The sequence below is a fragment of the Fopius arisanus genome, unplaced genomic scaffold (assembly GCF_000806365.1).
Source record: "Fopius arisanus strain USDA-PBARC FA_bdor unplaced genomic scaffold, ASM80636v1 scaffold00066, whole genome shotgun sequence".
Lineage (NCBI taxonomy): Eukaryota > Metazoa > Arthropoda > Insecta > Hymenoptera > Braconidae > Fopius > Fopius arisanus.
The window spans coordinates 667813-693456 of NW_011887805.1; the positions used below are offsets into that span (position 1 = coordinate 667813).

At 37.1% G+C, this 25644-nt stretch overlaps 3 protein-coding genes across 12 annotated transcripts; all 3 read left to right on the forward strand.

Annotated features, from left to right (window-relative positions):
* The first annotated feature begins 279 nt into the window (after positions 1-279).
* Ptr (Patched-related) lies at positions 280-10694 on the forward strand. The gene is made up of 9 exons (XM_011309400.1): positions 280-742; positions 4865-5141; positions 5220-5430; positions 5556-5744; positions 5829-6172; positions 6674-6874; positions 7034-7165; positions 7856-8169; positions 8321-10694. The coding sequence occupies exons 2-9, from the start codon at positions 4865-4867 to the stop codon at positions 9707-9709; spliced, it is 3057 nt and encodes a 1018-aa protein (XP_011307702.1). The 5' UTR covers positions 280-742; the 3' UTR covers positions 9710-10694.
* Positions 10695-12790: 2096 nt separating this feature from the next.
* Positions 12791-18450, forward strand: LOC105269281 (neurofilament heavy polypeptide). Of its 3 annotated transcripts, XM_011309402.1 has the most exons (8): positions 12791-13071; positions 13430-13666; positions 13787-13910; positions 14006-15755; positions 15907-15965; positions 16028-16096; positions 16230-16339; positions 17089-18450. In XM_011309402.1, the coding sequence occupies exons 1-8, from the start codon at positions 12979-12981 to the stop codon at positions 17110-17112; spliced, it is 2466 nt and encodes an 821-aa protein (XP_011307704.1). In that variant the 5' UTR covers positions 12791-12978; the 3' UTR covers positions 17113-18450. The 3 variants fall into 3 exon arrangements, with proteins under 3 accessions (XP_011307704.1, XP_011307703.1, XP_011307705.1); XM_011309401.1 differs by having other exon boundaries at positions 16230-18450; XM_011309403.1 differs by lacking the exon at positions 12791-13071 and adding an exon at positions 13158-13258 and having other exon boundaries at positions 16230-18450.
* A 514-nt stretch (positions 18451-18964) lies between these two features.
* Positions 18965-25406, forward strand: LOC105269282 (putative thiamine transporter SLC35F3). Of its 8 annotated transcripts, none has more exons than XM_011309407.1 (13): positions 18965-19152; positions 19231-19301; positions 19374-19567; positions 19670-19908; positions 19992-20141; positions 20212-20562; positions 20731-20859; positions 20993-21182; positions 21248-21337; positions 21405-21534; positions 22664-22693; positions 23448-23749; positions 24797-25406. In XM_011309407.1, the coding sequence occupies exons 3-13, from the start codon at positions 19429-19431 to the stop codon at positions 24847-24849; spliced, it is 1803 nt and encodes a 600-aa protein (XP_011307709.1). In that variant the 5' UTR covers positions 18965-19152; positions 19231-19301; positions 19374-19428; the 3' UTR covers positions 24850-25406. The 8 variants fall into 8 exon arrangements, 7 of the variants coding, with proteins under 7 accessions (XP_011307709.1, XP_011307707.1, XP_011307708.1 ...); XM_011309405.1 differs by having other exon boundaries at positions 19244-19301; XM_011309406.1 differs by having other exon boundaries at positions 19231-19567.
* The last annotated feature ends 238 nt before the right edge of the window (positions 25407-25644 follow it).

The following is a 25644-nucleotide window of genomic DNA, read 5'->3' on the forward strand; positions in this document are numbered from 1 at the left end:
ACAAAGGCTTGATCATGATATATATTTATAACAAAAAATGATGAGCACATTGACATCTCCACCTCCTTCGCCCGTATCATAAATAATCTAAATATAGTGAACTAGGAAGGATGTACCAAACTGAATAAGTATGGTACACACCGAGCATTATTATCCCCGTTAGTATTCAATAAAAGTTCCCCCATCCTGCAGAACGAGAATCACCCAAAACCCCACTCCCACAACGTCCACCACCTCGACTGGTCTCGAATACTCTTCGTATCATAAAGTAGCCGCGAAAGTCGGCGGGACTACTCGGTGAACTGCATCGAGAGTCAGTCCAACTTACGGGATCGATTGAAAGACATCACATCCCTCCAAAGACTTCCCTTCCAAATCAAATAACGAGACCATTTTAAATTACAAATATTTCATATTTCCACTCGGGAGTTATTAACGTTTTCCCGCAAAATTCTTATTCAAAACGTGACGAGTGATCCCGTAGACATCCGAACGTCCGAATTTCCGTCGTACGGTGGAACATTTTCCAAAAGAAAGACAAACGAGGGTTAGCAGTCGAAAAGTTGCCGCCACTGGTGAACCATCTCTTTTTTTTTTACGGAAAATAGTGTCCTGGGAGGAGTGAGGAAATGCCGGCGACTTCAGTTCTTTTTGGATAAGGGATTTATCTCGTTCTCGTGGTGCTGAATTGTTTTTTTTTTAATTCTTCGGGTTCTACACGAAACAACAAAAAAAAATCAAGGTAAAAATAGCATATTGAAATTTCTCTTGAAAATTGGTATAACAATAAATCTGTCATAAACATATAAAATAAGATGGGCAAATATTTTTCCAGGCTAATTTTTATTAAATATTTCAAAATTGAAGAAAAATCGCAACATATTTGAAAATGCTCATGATATTTTTTTATTCGAATGTGATATTGACGATTTATTCACAGTGCACAATTACTGAACCTAATGGTTAATTTTGCAATAGATAAAATGAAAAACGCCTATGAAATATCCAGGCTATAAGTACAAATCCGAGATAAAATGATTGAATAGTTTCGACTATCCAAGAAAAAATCGTCACAAAAATTGAATGCATTTCCATCGCGAAGAGTTATCCAATTTCTCGAATAATTGTTCCACTGAGTACCTAATTTCGAAATAGTTTTGTTTTTTTTTTTCATTCATCGCAGCCCATTAATTCGCTTCATACTCGACTACCTCTCGAGTCATGAAATCTCATTTTCCCATTGGAAACCATTGCTTTTCATGATCCCGATATTTGATCGAATTATCATCTCGTTATCTCCGCGGCAATTATTCACACGCTTCAGAACCGGAAGAGGATATCAGTCTGATATAATCCGAATCGTTACGTCGACCATTACTCAAGAAATTACTTTGTTATATTGCAAAACATTAATATTTTCGTTTAATGTTCAACTGCTCCACAGGAGCAGTTGAGCAGTGAGGAACGATGCGTTTCGTCGATTTCAATTGGAGAAATTACTATAGTTTTCTTGCACTCAGTAATACTCTTACTCGAACTGACATTCGAGTTCCATCTTGCAAAATGTTTTCGTACTATAGTAAGCACGTGGTCAATTCCGCTGTTCGAAAAGAAAAAAATTGGAATTTCGGGGACATTTTTCATGGTATTTTTAAAACAGGCTTAGGCAATTCGATTCGGGAGAAATTGATTATTGTAATTTTAATTAATTTCAGCAATTTTTATGAAATAGTTTAATTCTAAATTTACATTTTCCCTCCATTGGAGTATAAAATTTTGATTTTTCAATAATAATTTTTCAATAATTTTCGGAGCGACTGTAAAGCAACAAGAACTCGGAAGAAAAGTGATAAAACTTACATTCAAAATTCTTTAACAGTTTACAAAGTCATAACAATGAAAAACAATGAGAACAAGCAGAATGAAAGCAATAATAATTATTCCTCTGAATAATCATCGCAATAATTTGAATCAACAACGTTCACCTGCAGAATAACTACTCTAACATAAAACATGCACCTTGTATCACCAATCAATCACGACAATATCAAAAGTTGGATTGCCTGTCGCAATAATATGATCTTCGACCCTTTGACCACGTACGAAAAAAAATCCAGCACGAATGAATAGATCAATAGTTCTCTAAGTTGACTGACTCCACCAAGGAAAAGCGAAAGTATATCAAGGTTTTTTCATCAATCTGAATCGGAGATTTTTTTACATTTCTCATGCCAATGATAGTAGAGTAAAGACTCGGTCAATTGTGACAAGAAGTATCTTTCTTCATTGACATTCAGAGTTGCACGAGTACGGCTAAAAAATTTCAATGACTTCATTGAATTAAATAATTGTTCTAGCAGTAATTTTTTTGAGATTGACCTTTTGATGATGTGCAATGGAGAATTTATGGGTATAGATATGGATATGATGGGATGAATTTCATTGGAAGATATCACTGGAAGAAAAAAAAAATGTGGGGAATGCGTCGGGTTAGGTACAGTTGGAAGTGGATTATCCACTGGATTGCTAAATCGAGACAAGGCTTTCCAGATCTTCTCGTGCGCGACCAGCAATATCGCTTATCAAATAAAAAGTATGGTCTCCTGACTAGAAACAAATAATGATTCATTTGGTGTGCTACCAGCTGTTCATCGATACATCACAAAATGCCTCGCACAATGAACTTGACAGAGCAATGTATTGAAATGGCGTGAATGTTTATGTCCCGATTCAATAACACTTGGTCGAAACGCGGAAGTCATCGACTCCACAGATACAGAGAGAGTTTTATTATAATCCACAAGACGAAAATTGCTTTTACTCTTACGAAACCCCATCATTCTAGACAATGTATTATTTTGCAATTCATTGTGCAAAAATAACGGTTTTCAGCAATTATTCTGGGCTTAATTGTCATCTGTGGATTATCCATCAGATTGGCTTCCGGCAACAGCGTGGAATGAATTCACTAAAAACACGAAATTTTTTTCCTGCATCATTCCCCTGCCTTCAAGTTTTGAATTTGAGGTTTTGTGGCTTTGGGTTGTCGACATACCTGACCCTACCCTAAAAATGATTCATGACTCAAGAAAATTGATTACCAGTCCTTAACTGTTGGCAATTTTTTGGAATTTAAGGGATTGGTGGAAAGTCTTATTAGGGTTCCATGAAGAGAAAACTTAATTTGTTATTTCTCCAAACGTTTACAAGAAAATTGAGAAAATTTCTGGAGTTGTTATTTTTTTAAATTAACTCTTCCGGGGAGCTTGAAGCGTGTACATATGTGATGGGATCAATTTAATCAGTCTTCATTTTTCCCATTTTTAACACTCAAAGTGGCAATGGAAAATCAGACACGCAGTAACACATGAAAGCATCAACATCGCTCTGAGTCAGATTACGGGGTTTTCACGTCATTTTTATTGAAACTTTCTCTCCCCGTATATTGATTTTATTATGGGGGAAACTAATTCAGAAATTTTTAACTTTCGCAAACGAAAAATGACAGACGTAATCATTTCCATTGATGTTTTTTAGAGAAAAAAAAACATTTCACCATCTCTTACCTTCTATATCAAGAGTATTTAAAAATATATAAAAATTCACGGTTTCATATATTTGACAATGGAGATCCTCATAGGTTCATTAACTTTTTAGACGAAAGAATAATAATATTCAAACATGAGCAATCAAGTGCAGCCTGTGGACAGTAAAAAAGACCCTTAAAAAAATTAAGCAATTTTCCAGATGATAAAGTCCAAAGGACTAAGCAAATCCGTAAAAGTTTACGATTTTCACCTTCAGTGTGTACACTTGGTCAACAATTTTAATAGTGACACATCCATTAGGAGGGCGATAAACGTAATAAGTAGAGAGTAATAATAATTTCGACAATTACCAAAAGTAGGACAAAAATGACACAAGTACTGAAACATTATTCGAGGAGACATTATCGAATCACGAGTGGAATTACAAAAAAATCACAAAGCTGTTTCATAATGGCGACATATCAAAAAATATTACCCAATAACACATAAGACATAACTTTCTCCATACACATATATCATCGTGGACCGGTTCTCTTCGCCCCAACGAAAATCGGTGATGACCTTTACTTCTCGATGATGAATTGACAAAAGATTCTTACGAAATTCACTCAATTGCTCTTTCATTTCCTGGAGTGCGTCGAGCCAATGCTTCCTGATTTTATAAGGGTCTTGCACTTTTTTTCTCAGGCCACCTTGCAGGATATCAGTTTGGCATAAACATGGATTGTCAAATTTACAATTGAAAGTAGATAGAAAAAACTTTGGGACTATAAAAAGAAATAAATTACATTCCCGGTTGACGGTAAAGGGTAATGTCCCTTTAAAAAATTCCAAAATGTAAGAAAATATGCATGATTTGTCTTCGAAATCGAATTGGCCGTCGATTAATTTCTCATATAATTATGCCGCAGATCGTGATAAAATTCTCGAAAGATATTCTGGATAATTGGATTTTTCAAGTTGAATAATAATTGGTACCGACTGGCTCGGTACTAGCTTTAATCAACGACTTCCCTCATAAAGCCAAAGCCACCACCAAATACTCAAACTCTGCAATCGTCTCGAATTTACGTCAAACAATGTGCAATAAATTCATAATTAATTCTCGCGCGGTATTGGCATTTCGAGCAGTGAATTCATACCTTAGTGATTAAACACTTGACTCAATACATGTAGAAATCATAATCACGAGAAGAAAAAAAAACCTTGAGCTTTTATCCAATCATCACTTTATCGAGTCATTGCGCAATTAAAAATCTATTTGGAATAACCGATTCTCGGTAAATATGTTGCTGATTAAATTTTTTCAATTCTAGATGAGGTTCAATGTTACAATCGTTGATGACTTCTTGAATCGGGCGTTTTACAAAGTTGGCCTCATAGTGGGCCGACATCCCGGATATTTTGTCATAGTTCCACTGTTATTGGCATGCATTTGTATCACCGGTTATCAGAGAGTCAAATATGAAATTGATCCAGAATATCTATTCTCACCGATCAATGGACCCGGTAAATACGAACGAGCTGTCGTCGAGGAACACTTCAAGGTAAACTACAGTCATGACTTCGATGTCACGAGAATCACTAGACCAGGTAAATACAAAATTTGTAATTTGTAAGCAGTCAATTTATAAATCACAGAACGTTACCAATATATTGCCGCTTTGATAGGGCGATTCGGCCACGTGATAATAGTTGCTAAGGACGGTAACGAAAATATGTTGAGAAGAGAAGTGTGGAAAGAGCTGCGTCTCCTGGACGGCATAATCAGAAATGCAACAGCGGTTTACGAGGGCGAAAGCTTTACATATGGGCAGGTCTGTGCACGAACCAAGGATGAGTGCTCCAGCAACAGCATCCTCAATCTCGATCTAATCATGGAGTATGTACTGCTTTCACTCAAATCAATGCTCAAATACTCAATGCTTACGACTACTCGGTGATGAGCGAGCTGTCTTTTTCATTGAATAATTCGTATGGATCTAAATTGGTAATAGTAATTTTCAGGGATGTGGAGACTGGACAATTGAAACTCACGTTTCCAGTGATGTTTAACCCAGTCACTTGGGACTCGCACATATTTCCACTTTATTTCGGTGGGAGTGTTATCAACCCCGAAGACTCGACCATTGATTCTGTGCCGTCTGTACAACTGGGCTACTTCGTAGCTGTTGATAATAAACGGCAAGATTTAATGTGAGTATTTTTTTTTCTCATATGTATGTATGTTGAGTCCCGATCATCGATAATAATTTAAATTCATTGTGGTGATGAAAATAGAGGAGGGGCGTGGGAGGAAGCCTTTTTGAACGCTCTGAGTGACGCCGAAGACGAAAAAATCTTCAAACACATAAGTGTCGCTCGATTTGCTTCAAAGACCCTAGAACTTGAGCTCGAGGCCAACACCAAAACAGTTGTCCCATATTTTGCAAGTACATTCGCTATGATGGGTATTTTCTCCGTGGTTACGTGCATGATGACCGACTGGGTGAGAAGCAAACCCTGGCTTGGACTCCTCGGTAACCTGTCAGCAGCATTGGCAACTGTATCAGCCTTCGGATTGTGCATGTACATTGGTATTGACTTTATTGGCATCAACTTGGCTGCGCCATTCCTCATGATTGGTAAATTTTTCTATTTTTTTTTGGTCTTTCGAAATATAATTCTTATTTCCTCTGTGATATTTCTAATAAAAAATTGTGTCTACTTGTCTACTTGTTTAAAAAAATCGCGAATCGATACAAAATTTGCCCTATTGATAGCCGATTGGTATTTTACACACGCCGAGAGAAGGAAAATGCAAAGTCTTGCATAAACCAGTACGTTTGTTGCAAGTGATAATGAAATTTACGTATATGTCGCGTCTTTGTCACGATCGCAGGTCTCCTGAATACTAAACACTGGAATGAATTTATTGTAGCCCCCAAAGCTTATGACGGAATATCTCAGAAATCATTGCGTCATTGTGTATGTATCAAAGTGGGAGTTGGAACACCTGGGAACTTTCATCTTTCACGTAAAATCATAATATTTTGTCTTTTTTTTTTCTTTTTTCGTCCCCTTCCGCTATGAAATTGAATGAAGAGTTTAAAGTTTTAGATGTATATTATTATGTTCGGTTATAGGAATTGGGATCGATGATACTTTCGTAATGCTCGCAGCCTGGCGGAGGACCAACATATTGGATCCAGTGCCGGAAAGAATGGCAAAAACATTGAGTGAAGCTGCTGTATCAATCACAATTACATCCCTAACCGACATGATTTCGTTTTTCATCGGCATTATGTCTCCTTTCCCTTCTGTACAGATATTCTGCATATATTCAGGTATATCAATCACTAGATTCCACAACGCTACCAACTTTATATATCTCCTTATACATATATATATATATATAATTGGCGTGCGGAAAAAAATATTTGCGAAAAATTGCGAGATGACTCATGTAATTGAGAGAATTATTTGCAATATTTTGAATGTCACAGGTTTTGCAGTGGTTTTCACGTTCCTCTTTCACCTGACGTTCTTTAGCGGTTGTGTGGCCATCAGTGGCTACTGCGAGCAGCAAAATCGCCACAGTATTGTGTGCTGTAAGGTCCAGCCGCTTTCCAAATCACGTGAGTCCATTGCCAATAAAAACAATAAAAATTGAACGACAGTGCATAAGCCAAGGCACATTTTTATTTTCATCTGCAGTGTAAGTCATACTTTTCAAATCACTCAAGAAACTTTCTCTTCGTTTTGTCAACCGAGACAGTCAGTTTCGCCGAACTATGAAATTCACGGAAGACCGAAACTTGAAAATGCCAATATCAATTTGCATGATAATTTCATCAAGTTATTTTCGCTTGAGCAATTCTAGTAATTCATTAGATTTCCTAATTCAAAATAAATTCACTCTAATTCTGTTGCTTAAAATGAATTGATATTCATCCACCTTTTGTATTGTGTTGCACCACAGGCTATGTCAATTTATTATACCAGTCTTGATAAATTCCGATAATTGACTTTTCGTCTGGCGCAAACAGGACCTTATGAATTCCCTTAACTTTTGAAACCCGGTAGTAAGTTGCGCATTTGGGCTGTTGTTAATTTGTTAGATCACAGTCAATTACATAAGGAATCGCTGACTCGCATTACTTTCACCCAGTCTCTGTGACCTTATTGGTTGACGTGACGCGAGCATCCAAATGTTGGAAAGTATAGGCGACAAGTGCCACCACTCTGGCAACTTATATTAATTATTTTCACAATATCCATCAAGGTTGATGCGATGTTTTTCAAACGAGGACACTATCTTTGTTTAGGTCATAGGTCTTGGATTTACCGTGCTCTCTGTAGTGGAGGTGTGAATCCAGAGGATCCTGCGAATCCCTTGGACAATCCAGAGCACGGGTGCATGACTTGGTTTCGTGATTATTTGGCAGAGGCCTTGAATTGTCGCCCAGTCAAGATTTTCATCATCATTATTTTTGGTTTATACCTCGTTGGAGCCGTTTATGGAGTGACTCAGCTGAAGGAAGGGCTCGACAGGCGAAAGCTATCGAAAGAGGATTCATATTCAATCACTTTTTATGATCGAGAGGATCTCTATTTCCGAGAATTTCCCTATAGAATACAAGTGAGTTTGCTTGGCGCACTATCGGCACTTTTTCGCAATTTTAAAAATTATTGTTTAAACTCTGAAAAAGAGACTTATCTCTCGAGTGAATATATCAATCCCGATGTTGAATAAATTATATAGGATAAATGAAGTATTCATTCGTCTCCAGGTAATTATCTCAGGACACTACGACTACAGTGACCCAGTAATCCAGAGCCAAATGGAGAACTTGACTCGCAGCCTAGAAGCGACAAAATGGATCGGCGAGCCCTTGTACGGTGATAACTGGCTGAGAAGTTTTCTATCGTACACGGCCTCAAACATCGAAGAGCTAAATGTCACCCTCAATACCGAAGCAGACTTTATCAAAACTCTAAAATCCTACTGGCCAACAGCCACCGTCGACGTCCACCTGGACAAGTTAGAGGAGCACATACTAGCCAGCAGATTTCTCATCCAAGCTGTCAACATCAGTGGGACCAATCAAGAAAAGGATATGGTTCGTGAATTGAGAAAGATTTGTGAAAATTCTCCATTGAACGCCAGTGTCTTCCATCCATATTTTGTCTTCTTCGATCAATTTGAACTTGTTCTCCCTACCAGTATCCAGTGCATGGTCTTTGGTGCTCTAATAATGATGATAATCTCCTTCATCTTCATCCCAAATATTCTCTGCTGCCTGTGGGTGGCCTTCTGCATCGTCTCCATAGAAACTGGAGTGGCTGGTTACATGGCCCTGTGGGACGTCAACCTGGACAGCATATCGATGATTAATCTGATTATGTGTATAGGCTTCAGCGTCGACTTTACAGCACACATCTGCTACGCGTACATGTCCTCTAAGCAGAAGCGATCTGACGAGAGAGTTAAGGAGTGCTTGTATAGTTTGGGATTGCCAATTCTTCAGGGGGCTGCTTCAACTATTCTGGGACTTCTCGCCCTAATCCTAGCCGGCACATACATATTCCTCGTTTTTTTCAAGATGGTCTTCCTGGTGATCTTCCTGGGCGCTCTCCATGGGCTCTTTCTGCTCCCTGTGTTGTTATCGATATTTGGTCCTGGCTCGTGTTCTAGCCACGACGACGATGACGAGAAGAAGGACGCGAGAATGAGGTCAATGCGCCAACTCGACGTTTCTAAATTGCCCATCCCCTATGTTATACCCCATCCCACTCTTTTTTACCATCAGAATGGAGCTAAATTGGTTGAGGGGAGTCCCGCGAGTGTGGCAAATCTTGAAGAGAGGGATCATGGATTAGGTACCAGTGAGGACAGCCATTCAACTGAAAGTGGCTCCTCGCAGAGCAGAAGACAACAGCGTGAGGAGGAACAGTTGCAGAGACGCTATGATGGATGGACGAGATCTGTTGGAATCCTCCAAAGCTTTTCGCAATTTCAGCCTGGTCAGGCGCCACTTCCTGATTATCCTGGAGCCAGTGGAGGTTTCAGGGGAGGTCAGGAGGTCCTCAGTCATGGGGAGGCAAGCAGACGCAGTAAATCACATCATAATCTGCAAAACGAACTTGAGAGGTACATGATGGACCCCAGGTACTCCTGAATTGTTATATTAGCATTGGTTTTTCACTTTTTTTTTTTAGTATCCCAAGTCAATGAGTTTTTTTTTAATGGACGCTGATGAGACTCCGATAATGAATTTATTTTTCAGTTGTGAATATATTTTTTAAAACATTCTCATGTGTTCATTGCAATTACCCGTAGCTATTCAATAAAATCTAAAGTCCAAGAGGATTAGTTTAAATAGTTATTTTACCGTTTAACTATTGAATTGTATTTTTATTGAAATAATTGTATACTCGAATACGTGATTGCTATCGGAACAATCTCGATGTGTTCTAGTGAGAAAATTACCAACCAAGATTTCTTATTACCAAAAATTCTTTTCAATGTCTCGAGAGAAGTTTGGGGCCTTACAAACGAAACAAGTGACCTTTGATGTTTTTTTTTGTATGGATTTAGAATTCGAATAAAAACTTCGGTGGCAAAATTATTCCATAGTTTCTCGTAATATCAATCGTTTTACCTGACCGACCAAACATAAGTTAGTTATCTATTAGAAGATGCGACTGATTTGTTAATTAATTCTTCCTCTTTGTTCGAACAACGGATTACCCCAGTACATTGTCAAGGGAGAATTTGTTGTTGCGGCAAAGAAATTTTTTTTATCAATGCTCAATACTAATCAGTACCAAAATGAGTTAATAATCAATTCTTCACCACAGTAGTAATGAAGGTGAGCATGAGGAGACCATTGATAAATGAATATTCAGTCTTTACTTGGCAAATAGCCATCCGATTGTTAATAATATTTTTAAATCTCTTTTCACAGACATAAACGTTGAAGCCAAGTAATTTTGTATGCAAATTATCAATTATCGCTAGTATTCACTAGATCGCCGGTAGGATAAGAAAGTTTTTAACGAAATCATTTCGTGATTAGGATTAACAGTGGATTTAATTTATATTTATGAATGCAAGTGTGATATCCGCTGCATCAGCGATGAGCGGTTATGGGCTGCCATTGATAATTCATGAAAAATATATTTCAAATGTGATTCTTCATAAATTGACTTGTTTTCTTTTTCCTGATTTCCCATGCGCCTATCTGCGCCTACCAATCAAATTTCCAATCCAATCCGATGCCGCTAGGGTCACTCAAACCCCCAGAAGTCAGTCTCAACTTTAGTCAATCTTCTTTGATCGGTGACGGTGAGCCGAAGGATGCGTTCTCATGTGTACGCTCAAAGAGGATTGACTGAAGTAGAGACTCAGTTCTGGGAGTTTGAGTGACCCCAGCGGCATCGTAGTACTGCACCCCAAGGGAGGGAGGGCGCCGCACGCCATGCTGGGGTGAATGCTTTTTGTTTTCTATTTGTTTAACTGCAATTTCACATGGAAAAATAATTCAATATGTTGAAGATATACTTCTAATAAAATTATAATTTTATAATGAGCGCGTTGTCTATTCGGCAACGCGCTTGACTGGCACGCGGACCGCCTCGGTTCGATGCCAGCATCATTCATTTTTTTTTTTCAAAATAATTCTAATTTTTATTTTTTCTTAATGACTAATTAATGAAAATATCGTTTATAAAGTGAATATTTGAAAATCGAAAAGATATCCAGTGAAATTGAAAAATTAACAATTTTTTAAAACGATACTTTTGTAATATATATACTACTAATGAAATTATATTATCGTAATGGTGCGTTATCCTAGTGGTAACGTGCTCGGCTAGCACGCCGACGGCCCGGGTTCAATCCCGCCGTCATTCATTTTTTTTTTAATAATTCCAACTTTTTATTTAGGTATTCACTGCAATTGAAAAATTCGAAATTTTTGAAAAAGTATCAGGGTAACATGAACATCGAGGAGCTATTCACTGAAATTTTCACTGAAAGTGAAAAATTCGAAATTTTTGAAAAAGTATCAGGGGAACATGACAATCGAGGAGTTATTCACTGAAATTTTCACTGAAAGTGAAAAATTCGAAATTTTTGTAAAAGTATCAGGGGAACATGATAATCGAGGAGCTCGTCACTGAAATTTTCACTGAAAGTGAAAAATTCGAAATTTTCGTAAAAGTATCAGGAGAACATGACAATCGAGGAGCTATTCACTGAAATTTTCACTGAAAGTGAAAAAATCGAAATTATTGAAAAAGTATCAGGGTAACATGACAATCGAGGAGTTATTCACTGAAATTTTCACTGAAAGTGAAAAATTCGAAATTTTTGTCAAAGTATCAGGAGAACATGACAATCGAAGAGCTATTCACTGAAATTTTCACTGAAGGTGAAAAATTCGAAATTTTTGTCAAAGTATCAGGAGAACATGACAATCGAAGAGCTATTCACTGAAATTTCCACTGAAAGTGAAAAATTCGAAATTTTTTAAAAAGTATCAGGGGAGCATGACAATCGAAGAGCTATTCAGTTTTTAACCAATATTTCGATTGATTAGCCATTTTCAAAAGAAAAAATTGGAATTATTTAAAAAAAAAAATGAATGACGGCGGGATCGAACCCGGGCCGTCGGCGTGCTAGCCGAGCACGTTACCACTAGGATAACGCACTATTACAATAATAAAATTTCATTAGGAGTATATATATTGCAAAAGTATCGTTTTAAAAAATTGCTAATTTTTCAATTTCACTGGATATCTTTTCGATTTTCAAATATTCAGTTTTTAAACGATATTTCCATTAATTAGCCATTTACAAAAAAAAAAAAATAGGAATTATTAAAAAAAAAAAAAATTAATGCTGGCGGAATCGAACCGCAGCCGTCGGCATGGTAGCCGAGCACGTTACCGATAGGACAACGCGCTGATTATGAAAATATAATTTTATTAGTGGTATATCTTCAATATATTAAATAATTTTTTCCATTGAAATTCCACCAGATGTGGTTTCCCCCTTCCCTTTGGTTAATAAAAAAAAAAGAACACCCCAGCATTGCGTGTAGCGCCATCCCTCTCTTGGGGTGCAGTACTACGATGCCACTGGGGTCACTCAAACCCCCAGAACTGAGCCTCTACTTCAGTCAATCCTCTTTGGTCCAGTGTTTCTTCTGAAAGCCCCTCGGCCATTTTTTAATTTATGCACAGTTGGTGGGGGGTTGAAGCCGAGGTCGAGTGAGTTTCTTCCGAAAAAACGAGTGAAATATAATCAAAAAACCAGAATAAAAATTCCAAAATTTTCTAGTGCCCCGAATTTTTAAACTGTCAACCAGTGCTATCTATTGTTATTATAATCCAAAAACATGTGTAATGGTGAAATCTCCTTGTGAATCTTGTATTAAAATTTATGCACGCGTTACAAAGTGCTGGTGTTCCTCCTGAAAAACAGCTATTCTTTCCAAACATCATTGATTTTAATAATATGGACTATCGTCAAAAGGTATTTATCCCTCAAATCAAATTTCACCTGGAGTCCCGCCCAGACTCCGGGGAAAAAAAAAATGATTGAAAGTAGTGCGACATAAGAAAATCTATGACACTTTTATTATTATATTCTCCATGGTGCCCTCAACAATATTTTTTGCTTTCGATTCTCTATCGCCAGACATCTCAGCGTCTTCATTGAGGTACTTTTCCTTTTAGAAATATAGTTCACATCGAATTCCCTTCAAAATCAATAGATTGATTTTGTGGTTATGGTAAGAACAACGGGGCTTGAATATCATGGAATGCTGTAGTACATTCACCACTTAACGTTCAGCCAATAAAAAATATTGAGAGATTTTTTCGCCCCGCAGATGATCGTCTCAACGAGTCATAAATACAAGAAGGAAGATGATGATGATGATGATCTGGAGGCACTTAGGCTCGCTGCCCTGAAATCGAGGCGAATCAAGCCTGTCCCTCATGTCAAAGCCCAAGCATTTCCCCAACAGCATGTCATTCACTCTGGACGTGCACAGTATCCATCTTACAATCAGAGATTTCCTAGGAGAGAGTATTATCATCCCAACAGATCTCCAAGACAAAATGGGGTAAGACCACGACCACACTTGTTTATTACTTAAATTAGTTTATTTCTTCTACTATTTTTCTGTTAACTACTGGTGGATTAAATCTTTTTTCCTCGAACATACAGTAAACGCAATTTTCAGAATTTTCATCCTAGTCGAGTGAACCAGAATCTAATAGAGATAATTCCTGTCGAAGAGAGTCCAGTGTCAACAGCATCTGAATATAAAACACCGCCTGACCCACTTTTAGCCGCAAATGTAACAGGTGACTTTCAGGAATTTCATATTTCATCTCTTTCATTTCCTAATTATGTTCCTGCACAATTGCAAAATAAAAATCGACATTATGTTTTCATTCAGAACCATCGAAATTCCAACGGTACACCGATGACGTAAGTGGCTCGGACGAGGAAGACCTGAAAGATCCGAAAAATCCAGATTCACAAGCCGAAACTCAAAAAACTGTTGTCGATGAACCTGGAACAGACAAAGAAAACCAAAGCAATGAAGCCAATTTCTCTCAAGTTGATGAGGATTTGGACCTCCTGGAGGAGCCAGAAGAGAACGTAGAGAATGAAAAGGACCAGGAGGACGACGATGACATTCTGCTGATGGCAGATCTCGAAGAGGAAGACAGTCTGGAGCGCCTGATGGACGAGATGGATCGAGAGATGAACTTGGAGAAGTCTCCAGTCGACATTAAGGAGAAGAAGCCTTCGAAAAACGAGTCTAAGGAACCTCGAGTCTCTTTCAAGTCGGAGATGAAAAATCGTCCAGCCGAAAAGCCGAATAATTCACTAGATACCTCCAAGATTGAGACAAGATCAGTGTCTTCTTATTCCAGCATTAAAACAACCACACAACGTTCCTTGTCACCAAAACAAAAGTTAATAAGAAAATCACCAAGAAGATCTCCTCCAAGATCGCTAAAAAAATGCCAGAGGGAGCCCTCGAGGGTGAGATCCCCCAGGAAGTCCCCTCCAAAGTACTCGCCACGTCCTCGATCTCGATCTCCCCGAATTTCTCCTAGACGATCCCCTAACAGATCGCCAGTGCGTAGACTCTCACCACGAGGTCGAAGCCCACTCTCCAGGTCCCCAAAATCTCGAAAATCGCGATCCCCAAAAATCATCTCACGTCCTCACTCTCCCAGATTCCTAAACTGTCCTAGATCACCACTCAGAATATCCCCAGATCGCTCTCCACTTCCCAAATCCCCCAAGCTTTCACCCCACCGGTTATCACCAAACAGGAGAGCTTCACCGAGGAGATCAAGGTCGAGATCCCCGAGAAGGTCCCCCCTTAGGAAAGTATCCCCCAGACTTTCTCCGAAAAGATCTCCCTGGTCTTCTCCAAGAAATTCTCCTAGACTTTCCCCTAGACGTCGAAGATCTCCAAGAGATCGAAAGAGACGGTCTCTCACCCCTGAAGACTCCTCACTCCACAGAAAAGAGAATTCTCCAATCAGAAAAAATGTCCAGAGCCCACCGGAGGGCTCTAAGAAGAAGCCTATAAAAGAGATCATTGAAGTATCCAATAATTCTGTCCTGGAGGCGAGGAGAAGAAAGTTCGAGTCCACAAGACCCATCGATCCCATAACCGCCAATAAGAAGATCAAATTGAGTAAAAAAGAGGAGATGAAGGAAACTGGAAATGCTCAGGCGAATTCACCGAAGAGAAAGACCAAGGAGATGGCCGAGGAACACCAGGAGATCCTTGACGAAGAGCTGTCTCTTCATGAGGATTATGATTTCGATCTGGAGCCAGTGCTCAGTGACGAATCAAATTCTCCTGTACTCGTAGCTCCATTAAAAGTGGAAAGGGGGAAAGTCAAGAAAAAGAAGAAAAAGGATAAAGAGATCTATCAGGTGGGCAAGATGAAGGATGCTGTTCTCACTGGGCGGATCATCAAGGACAAGAAGTGCAAGAAGAAAAAGGAGATGAGTCCTACCCTAGAAGAGGGTGAGGTGCTGGCTGTTGAGGGGGTGGTGGACGAGGAGGCGGATTTGAGAACTGAGTTAAGCAGGAGGAGGGCGGAGAGATTGAATAGGACGGTACCCATTCAGTCTGCCAGGCTACTGCAGTCTGCCTTTAAGGGAGTTGTTAATGAGTATGTTGACATTATTTTTTATATTATCAAATATCAAATATATATACAATATAATAATTAATTTTAACACCACAATATTGATACTCATTGGTGATTCTGTAATTTACTAATTAAAAGGGATAATTGTTCAATGAGGTCTCTTTATTTTCAGAGTTGCTAAAAATAATGCCAAGGTCATTCAGAGACATCTGGGAAAAGTTAATGACAAATGTGAGTATAAAATTGAATCATAGGAGGCAGTTTACAGTTAAACGATTCATTTAATTTTACAGCGAGCCAAAAGGAAATTCGACGAGTCACTGTAGTACACAGAACAGTCACAGATCTATCTGATTCCGAAGGTATGAATCTGGAAAAATATATGATTCAATGGTATTTCATGTCAAATCGACAAATCCCTCTCATGAATTGACGACGATTTTTTTTTTAAATTAATGAATCTTATGTTAATCTTTGTTTAATGTCATTTTGCAGAAACTTTAGATTCAAAGATGCCAGTAAGGTTCAGATTGGGAACAAACAATTCTCTGCAGGAAACACCATCCAAATCATCGAGGAAATCTTCTAAGCGACAGGGCCGTAAGGTACAGCATAAAAACGTTTCTGTAAACGATATTGATTGTCGAAAATAACTCTCATTACATTCATCAATGAGAATCTGTATCACAGGTGATTCAAAATCTAGAATAGCTATTTTTCCTACTACATTAACCTGCTCCTCTCAATTTATCGAATCACAATGCCTAGTGTTTCGCAAAAAAAAAGACAGTGAAGACCACATTTTGAAACTAGAGCTCATTATTGACACGAACCCATATATTCCATCGGACGGGTCCCGGTGAGCTTAACATGTTAATATGTTGTACTTAGATTATCGAAAGGCGATTAAATGCAAGAAAATTTAAATTTTATACAAATTAAGGACAAACTGCAACTGGCATAATAGCATGACATCCCTCATCAATTAACCCATTACATGTGAAATCGTATAATAAATAATAATTATTTGGAAATAACAATACGTGCCTTTGAATGCCAGCGATCGGCATTTCTCAATTATCCTGAGTGATCACACCATTGCATGAAAAAAATATTAATACTGCTCAGGACATAATGAAATTATCATGTACAGACACATTATATCAGTTGTAAATTAATTTGAAAAATGATCTTTCCTTCGTGGCAGTTGTGATATTTCATCGCTCATCCATCAAAATAAATAAGACTAAAATGTAAACCAAAATATCTACAGAAATTTTAATTATTACGTAACTCGACGAAAACTAATCATAAAATCAAGCTGAAATCCATTAATTTCTATTTTGTTATCTAGGGGAAAAAGTTAAATACACATTGACCCGGTTGCATATTTGTGCGAAGCGAAATACTCAGAGACAAACAGGAAACTCTATTGAAATTCATTAATGGTCTTATTTAATTTGGATTTTAAATAGCATTCAATTACATTGCATAGAATTTATTGGATGGGGGATGAGGGATTCATGATGAGTGTTATGGATAAATTTCAAGTTGAAACAAGTGGAAACAATACATATGTAATTAAATCTAGGGATTAAAAATTGGTCTCAATTAATTATTAATTTCATTAATATGGACAATGTATCTAATTATTTATTATTATCCCCATTAGATTTTTTTCTGTGAAATACTATTACTCAGTAGTTCACTTACGTATTATACAACTGAACTGTAAATAATTGCCTCGTTGATGCGAAAAAGGAAGAAATAAAACTAAATCATTTGGTGAAACAAGAATTCGAAGGAAATTCCAGAGTAACTTTTTGTAAAACCCGATGAGAGTACAGCGTTAGTATGTATTATATTGATGTATATAGATGTATATATGTGTTAAATATTTTGTACCTGGTGAGAGAAAATAGTGGTGGCTGAAGCAAATCAGTAATTATGATTGGTGAGACAAAAGCACAATATGTATTACCGTGTCGTTCAGACGATTTTTCGTTAAGATTATTTTACAATAATTAGACGTAAAACTATAATAAGCAGTGAAGGATAAGAACTTCTCTTCTACTCCTTGGCCTTATTTTAATCTTACTCAACTTCAATTTAATCTATAGCTGATACATAAGTTTCAATTAATTAAATTCGAAACCTCTCAAGTTCCGGGCATTGTGGATTCATTGTCCCCTCTATGTTCTGTTATTCATACTGTCTCGAGTATTAACTCATTGACGAAATAATGAAATTATTTTCTGGGAATAGACACCTCCAATCGTGTACTTTCTTGAAAATTAAAAAAAAAACTTATGTTATTCTGTGATAATTCAGTAGTTGACCAACATTAATTTTAAGTCACGAGTAATTTCTTTTGGTTAATTTACTGTCGAAACAAGTGGGAATTTGGTGATTGTCTCGTTAAATTAAAATATATATACTCTAGTCGATCGATGGTAGATGACTTTGAAATTGTTAGTTCGAATCGACTTGTGGAAACTATGTGAAAACTTTTTTATATGTTAACAATTCATTTTATACCTTGTATGATTTTTTTTTAATGCATCAGTTGGATAACTCTATTCGCTAATGACACTACTAACATCTTCAGAAACATTAGCAAATCATTGCCATTCGCCAGAAAAATGAAAAAATAATCGAATTTACAAAGTTTTAATCGAATTCTCGTTTTTCAGAAAATAAATATTTTTCCAGAAAAGCTTGTAGTCTCGATTTATTTATACCCAATACGCAACACTCTCTGTAATCAAATGATAGATAAATATAATGAATTAAAAAATATATATATGAACGATAGATAAATAATAAATAAGTAAATTTTGCATTTAAAGGATTGATTTTGTCAATCTCGGAGCGTACCTAAATGTAAGTGGCTAATCAGAGTAAGCCGGTGGATAAAGCCAAGAGGTTTATGTCCATTCAACTTGACAGAGTGTGCCAATGTTAATAGACATCAATCATTCATAGCACCATCCACGTCTGAAAACTAGAAAGGTTGATCAGTGGGATTTGATGCTCTAATAATCTCTTCAATTATTATAAATTATTATTAACTCAGTAGGAGAATTAATGGATAGTGAAATCACCCGATGAAGATAAATATTTTGATAGCTCGTTGTGAAATAATACTTGTATATTATATATATGTATATTGTTCGTTGTGAGCACATGCGCATGGTGCATAAAAGGAGCTCTATCACCCAAGTAATCAATGGTGTACACCAGGGCTTTCACAGCTGAAGGTATCAGTCAGTGTGATGATTTTACATGGTGATGAATTTCATCGTGTGAGCGAGTTTTTCCAAAAAATTCCCAATGGATTATCCCTCGATATTAAAATACCCCTCTAATTGTAAGAATAGTGCTATATCAAAATTATCCACTTGTGAAAAAACCAATGGTAAGCTGAGGGTAATGAGAGAATCGAGTGCGTCAGGGTCAAGCTCCTAAAGCTTTCAATTTCCAACAACTGGGTCAGTTTTTCGTTCCAGGGTCGGTGAAGGTTTGGAGGACACAGTAAATAATGGATAAATCGTGGTGATAATGATGGTGCGGCTAAAGATACTCTGCCTTTATATGTTTTTTGGAATTTTATTTTGATGGTCTCCTAATGGATTTTAGAATGTGAAATTTATTGAATGCTCGGGCATTAGACTATCCGATTGCATGTGAAAATATGGGCAGTGGAGGTGTTGCCGAATTACCGACGATATTTCATCCACGTCGATCACGTGCACCAAGTATCATCCTCAGTGATGAGCGCAATGAACATGGACCATTCTCTAGCTCTCTCTCTGGAGGACAAGATAATTCAGGTGAAGGGACTAGAATGAAAAAATTCAATGGAAAATATAAGAGTAGTCTATTGAAATATTATTATTATTATTATTTATTTGTTATATTATATTTCATATCAGGGGGATGCGAGCAACAGGGTTGCAGCGTTGTCCCTGGATGCGGTGATTCAGCATCAAGCTGCAGGTCCCTCGATACAGGGGCTAGTTGTACTGGAAGCGGGGGTGGTCCAGGTTCAGGCGGGGCTCAAGGCCACAATCCCCCGTGCGTTAGCTCCACTCGACCTGCGGTTTCTTATCAAACACGAAGGCAGTCGTTATCACGATGCTACAATTCCTGCTGCGCTGAGTCAGCCAAGAAAGTAATGAAACTTTTTTTTCTCGTCATTTCTCGCCTGCTACAACATTTCAGTATACTTATTAATTTTATAAAATTAATTTGTAGATTTACTTCGGTGTATGCGTAACAATTTGCGTGACTGCCTCTTGGGTAGGTGCAACCCACTGTATGAAATATTTATATTACTATAAGCCAGAAATAACAACTCATTCGGCATCCATAAATTCGTCAGAAAGTGGACTACATCATCAACCGGTGAGTGCTCTGATTCTGTGAGCTAGCCATGTCTACGGTGAATAATTAATATTTTATATTCTACTTCCAGATTATTCTCCCCTATAATGCACCATTTTTCACCACGTGGTTCTGCACGAATTTTGCAGTTCTCTATTTTCCTATTTACTTTATCTGTAGAATTGTCAAAACAAAGTGCTCAAATCCAACTGAAATCATTGCCGAGAGCTTGCGAGGATTTCGAGACAAGGGTTTCACTGGTGGACGATTTTTAACTAGATGCAGTCTATTCTGCGTCCTGTGGGTCGCCACTAATTACATGTACATCCATTCCTTACGGATACTACTAGCTACAGATGTTATGGCATTATTTGCCACTAATGTATCATGTGTTTATCTTCTATCCTGGGTTATACTTCATGAACAATTTGTTGGAGTCAGGGTGAGTTAGTCAAGTCAATTATTGACGACTAATTTACAATTGAATCAGTAGCACAAGTGCGACAACATTGCTTCAATTTTTGCATTATTTTATATATTTTTTCATTGAAAAATAAATAAATTGCACGCTACAAGAGAGACATATATGTTTTTATAATATTACGACTAGATTGTTGCTGTGATTTTATGCGATACGGGTATTGCTCTACTGGCGTATATGGATGGAATAACGGGTAGTCCAACTCTCGGAGGTGTTGTCCTAGCTGCATCGGCTGCTGCAGGTTCAGCAGTATACAAGGTACAACAAATCAGTACTACTGAGTGTATATAAGAAAAAATTCCTCCAAGGGTGTATTTTTCTACCAAATTCAATTAATTCAATTCCGGATGTACACTGGATGTACAAAAGATAAACATTCCCTTGATTATAGGTGCTGTTCAAAAAAGTTATCGGAGAGACGACGTTCGGTCAAGTATCTCTATTCTTCTCTCTAATTGGTCTTTGCAATGCTGCATTATTGTGGCCAGTCTGCCTGGCCCTTTATTTTTCCGGTGCTGAGAGCCTCCACTGGGCAAAATTACCCTGGGCAGCTTTATTATCTGGGAGTATACTTCATCTAGGTACATAATTTTCTGCTCAGTTCAATGCTGACAACAAAATTTTATTCAATTATTTCGAATTTTAGTGGCGAATATGGTGGGTAATTTCAGTGTAGCCTTGACATACGACTTGTTCATTACACTGGGGCTCATTACAGCTGTACCTGTGTCCGCCGGTTAGTCAACTAATAATTACATAGTTTATTTCATTTTATGAATAATTTTGTTTTATTGTATTTTCAGCCCTCGATGTAGTTCTGTACGGTGCCCACTTTGTAGGAATGAAACTAGCCGGTATGATATTAATCGCCGTTGGTTTTTTCCTCGTTATGTTTCCCGACAACTGGCCTGACTACATCACCCGGCTACTTCGGTATGCATTACAAAAATTAGTTACATCAGTATTGTGGTATGCAGTTTTAGCTACTTAATAGGGCAAAAACAAAAAAATAACAAAGGATAAAACCATCGAGTACATCAATTTATTGAGATTCATTCAATTTAGCTTTTAGTTTTTTTTTTTTTTAATTATTTTTGGGAAGAGAAAAAAACAACCAAATGAGCCATTAACTGACCTTTAGAATTTTTCAATTACTTCTTATTCTCTATTTCTATGACTATTGCAAGACAAAAAAAATCGAAAAGTTATATCGTTGATAAATTAATTACTCTTGATTCGTAATTTATTTTCTTAATTTATTTATATTTTACTTTGCACCAAGAATTAGAGGCAGCGCGTAGTCTTTCACTGATCAGTAGTAAATCGTTTGCTTGAAAAATATTAACTCAGCTATGTAATGAACTTGAATTACTCTTATCTCTTCAAACGTCATCTCTGACACTCTTATTATGAGTTAAAGGTATCCATCTCAATGAATGGGAAAATAATTCTGAGGAATATCGAATAAAAAGTTATGAGGGAAGAATTATCAGCGCACACTGCTGCAAACACCATCAATTTTTAATAATTATTAATCACTCGTTATTTCAATAATCTCCACAATACATATGATAAATTACTCACGTTAAAATGAAAATAAATCACGCATACCCCACAGAGCTTTCAGTGTGTCAACTTACGAGACTTATCATGCCATAGATAACATTGAATTTAGATAGTGCAGGAACCAATCCATATGCAGATAGCTTTTTTTTTTTTATTGAAGGATTAGCCCACAAGAAACCAATGAACAATTGTTTTGATCAGTTGGGCGTCTAACCTTTTACAAGACAAATAGTTATTTTAAGCTTTCCTAATTTCATTTCAATGTACTGCAATGTACCTACTCTTAAATCCCAAAATTTCAATTTTCTATGAGTGTGATGTTTAAAGCTGAATACTCAGACAATAGTCTCCTCTCAACAAAAAAAAAACTCATCGCAAAAATTTGGGCAATTAGCAAGTGCTCATCACCCCAAAAAAATAATCGTATGAAAAACTCGACTTCAACACTCCCTGAACTCGCTTCCCAACAATCAGGATCCATTATATGCTGTTACAGAAACATAGTCATCATGAGTCACAGTACAAGGTAAGAAAATACATGGCCTATGATCTTCCCTTGCCAATGATACCGACAATTCACCGTTTCGGCTGATGAACAATCAATCCTGCATCGAAATTTTTCGAGATGACTTCTCCCGAGAGAGAGAGGCAGAGAGAGCCTGCCCCATTATCTTCTTTCATTTTTTCTTTCTTTCTTCCTTTCTTCCTTTCATCTATCTGCGCGTCAATGCATTGTAGTTGGATATTGTACTTTGAATAATTACAATGAAATTAGTCCGAGGTGAATCGTTTGTAACATGTGCATAAGTGGAGAGAAAGAATAACGTCAATAATAAATGGCCGCATGTTTTATAAATATGAGAACAACAAAATCGATCATATTAATGTCATTGTTCAAGGGATGCGCACTGCTTACGGTATCTGCATGTGGCTTCATTTGATTTCTTCCTATTCTTTATACTTCTTTCATCTTTCTTTTTGCATGACTCCATATTGGAGAAGTGGTGTATTTGAGGTGGCTACAGGGGCTAAATGGCAAGGTTTCATAATGAATCGAACATAAATTTCATATCAAGTGTAATTTTCCCCTTTGTAATGTTTTGATGATTGGTGGTCACTGTAGCCACTCGTATAGAAATTTAAATATGCGAGGTGACCGTGACAATTAGACATTGATAATTTGATAATGAGATAAATTGACGTGACGATTGAAAGAATTGGATTAGTGAAAGAGTTAGGAGTGAAAAAAGCTAAAGATGAATAAAATGGGGTTGATGCAGTACAAGTCCACAGCAGTACACCTGCACCGGGGTTGGTGTCAATAGGAGTCGAAGACTATCGTTCCAGCAGCGTCCCTTTCGTCGGAACTACGGAGTAACGTCTAGCCATGGTGATGGACAAACCCTCCTTCCCAATTCCGCAAACAACCAGAATAATTCACTCCTTCGTCATAACAACTCCTCATCCTCTGAAACCCCGCTACATGCTGCTCCCATTTCAACCTCAACCTCAACCTCAACCTCAACCTCAACCACTACCAACAACCATCATCGCTCCAACAACGTGCCACACACTGTACAAGGTATGGCCCATTTAGAAAACCAGTCAGGGTAATCGAACAATACATGAGGAGAATAATTTCAGGTGGATAAATTTATCACTACATTGACGCGAGTTTTATCTGAATTTATATAAAAAAATCAGGGTCTCGAAAAGGACAAAGGACAATGGAAATTTTTTAATTTCTTGTGTAACTTGTGTAATGAACTTTAACAATGCTTACCATGTCCCGAAACACTCATACCTTAAATAAATAACTATAACCGTTAATATAGTCTGTAGTCGCGCTGAAAATTCTCAAAATTCCATAATTAATTAGTATGAATTATGTAAAAATTCATAAACTAGAAGATGGCTTCCTTCTCGCCCTGTATAGACTAGAGCGTAGCGTACTCCCGTAATGATAATAAAATTTCCCCCTAAACACTCTGATAATTACGAAAATTATAGGGATAGTTACTCTCATTAACGACTTACTTAAACGACGAATATTGAGATAAAATCTTTTTTTACATATGCATTGGTAATTACGTAGTGATATGAACATTCAATAACTTTTTATTACTCAATTTAATTATTATATTCTGTATGTGCTACAATATATAATTATGGAATGAAGCATCATGAATGTATGTGAATCGATATTCGATGTTTTCTTTTCATCGATGGTAATCTACCCATTATATTTTCATTAAAAAAAACTCTCCATTGATTTTTACTTTAGATTATGCAAACTGAAATGAAAAGCTGCTGAACAAATGTAGGGCAGTCTTCTATCGCCGATATCTTGACATGAGCCGAATGAAAATCGGCGACTTTTTTTCCCCATTTTCAAGCGTTTTGTAAAGTGAGAAAAAAATAATCGTATCAATCGGATCATTCAGTTGAAAGATATCACAGATCAAAGACGGATCATTTTGCTACACAAAAGGATTTCTCTCGGCATGCCAAATAATTTAATTCCAGTCGTTGAAAATTTTTGATTAAAATTAATGTGTCAATTGAATGTGGCGATGATTATAGAAAGGCTTATAGAAAATCATGTAAATAGGGTGATGATTGATTTCAGATGGAGCCGAAGACATCGGCACGGTCTGTCAGGTGGAATCTCGCGCGATGTAATTGATTATCGAACTGGTTACATTAAATCGCATCTGCGTTCGCCATCGGGCAGAGTTCGGTGACTAAATATAATCGCCGATGAGTGCTCCAAGCCATCGAAACTTTGGAGAAAGGAAAGAAAGCATTCATTCGCGTGTTGGAACGAGCATTGAAAATCAAATGGGCATTCATCATAGAAATATTGGATGTTATTATCTATGAGACAGGGTTTAAAACATTTCAGTTCTACCAAATTAGAAATTGATATTATTATATGTAAAATGTACTTGATAAATGTACTGAATAACCAGTATTCTCCGGTAATGATAAAATCGATTAACTCATTTCCAGTGAGAAATTCAAGGTAATACTGGATAGAAATTATATACACTATAATGTTCACGATTAATCGCGCAAATGAGTACATTCTGTTCAATAGCCTTTGTAAAACTGAATTTAATGTTTTTATCGTAATGTTATGAAGAGCTAGGAGTTGAATCAATGCTTAATTTGACCAAATAAATATATTGTAGCAGACATTGATCGAGTATGAATAAAATATGATGTTTCGATAGTAATATGCGAATGTAATGAAAATCAATTAATATGGGTAGTGGCAGGAAAAAATGTCTGGCCACAGGCGCTTTGAGAATAAGATGAGTGAACCCTCATATCCATTCAGCTCACAAGGACGATAATATTTGCATTAATTACCACATCAAATATCCACATCATTCCCTCACAACTCCCTGGATGATTTCAAAGGAAAAATTTCAGAGGAAAAACATGTATTACGGGAAACTCCTATTCTAATGG

Excerpts from the sequence above, each read along its gene's own strand:
- Ptr (XM_011309400.1), top strand. The coding sequence starts at position 4,865 with ATGAGGTTCAATGTTACAATCGTTGATGACTTCTTGAATCGGGCGTTT. Across the intron at positions 5,745-5,828 it reads AATAAACGGCAAGATTTAAT|AGGAGGGGCGTGGGAGGAAG; the intron begins GTGAGTATTTTT and ends TGATGAAAATAG. Across the intron at positions 8,170-8,320 it reads AATTTCCCTATAGAATACAA|GTAATTATCTCAGGACACTA; the intron begins GTGAGTTTGCTT and ends ATTCGTCTCCAG.
- LOC105269281 (XM_011309401.1), top strand. The coding sequence starts at position 12,979 with ATGCACGCGTTACAAAGTGCTGGTGTTCCTCCTGAAAAACAGCTATTC. Across the intron at positions 15,966-16,027 it reads GGGAAAAGTTAATGACAAAT|CGAGCCAAAAGGAAATTCGA; the intron begins GTGAGTATAAAA and ends TTAATTTTACAG. Across the intron at positions 16,097-16,229 it reads AGATCTATCTGATTCCGAAG|AAACTTTAGATTCAAAGATG; the intron begins GTATGAATCTGG and ends GTCATTTTGCAG.
- LOC105269282 (XM_011309406.1), top strand. The coding sequence starts at position 19,429 with ATGGGCAGTGGAGGTGTTGCCGAATTACCGACGATATTTCATCCACGT. Across the intron at positions 22,694-23,447 it reads ATCATGAGTCACAGTACAAG|TACAAGTCCACAGCAGTACA; the intron begins GTAAGAAAATAC and ends GGGTTGATGCAG. Across the intron at positions 23,750-24,796 it reads CGTGCCACACACTGTACAAG|ATGGAGCCGAAGACATCGGC; the intron begins GTATGGCCCATT and ends GATTGATTTCAG.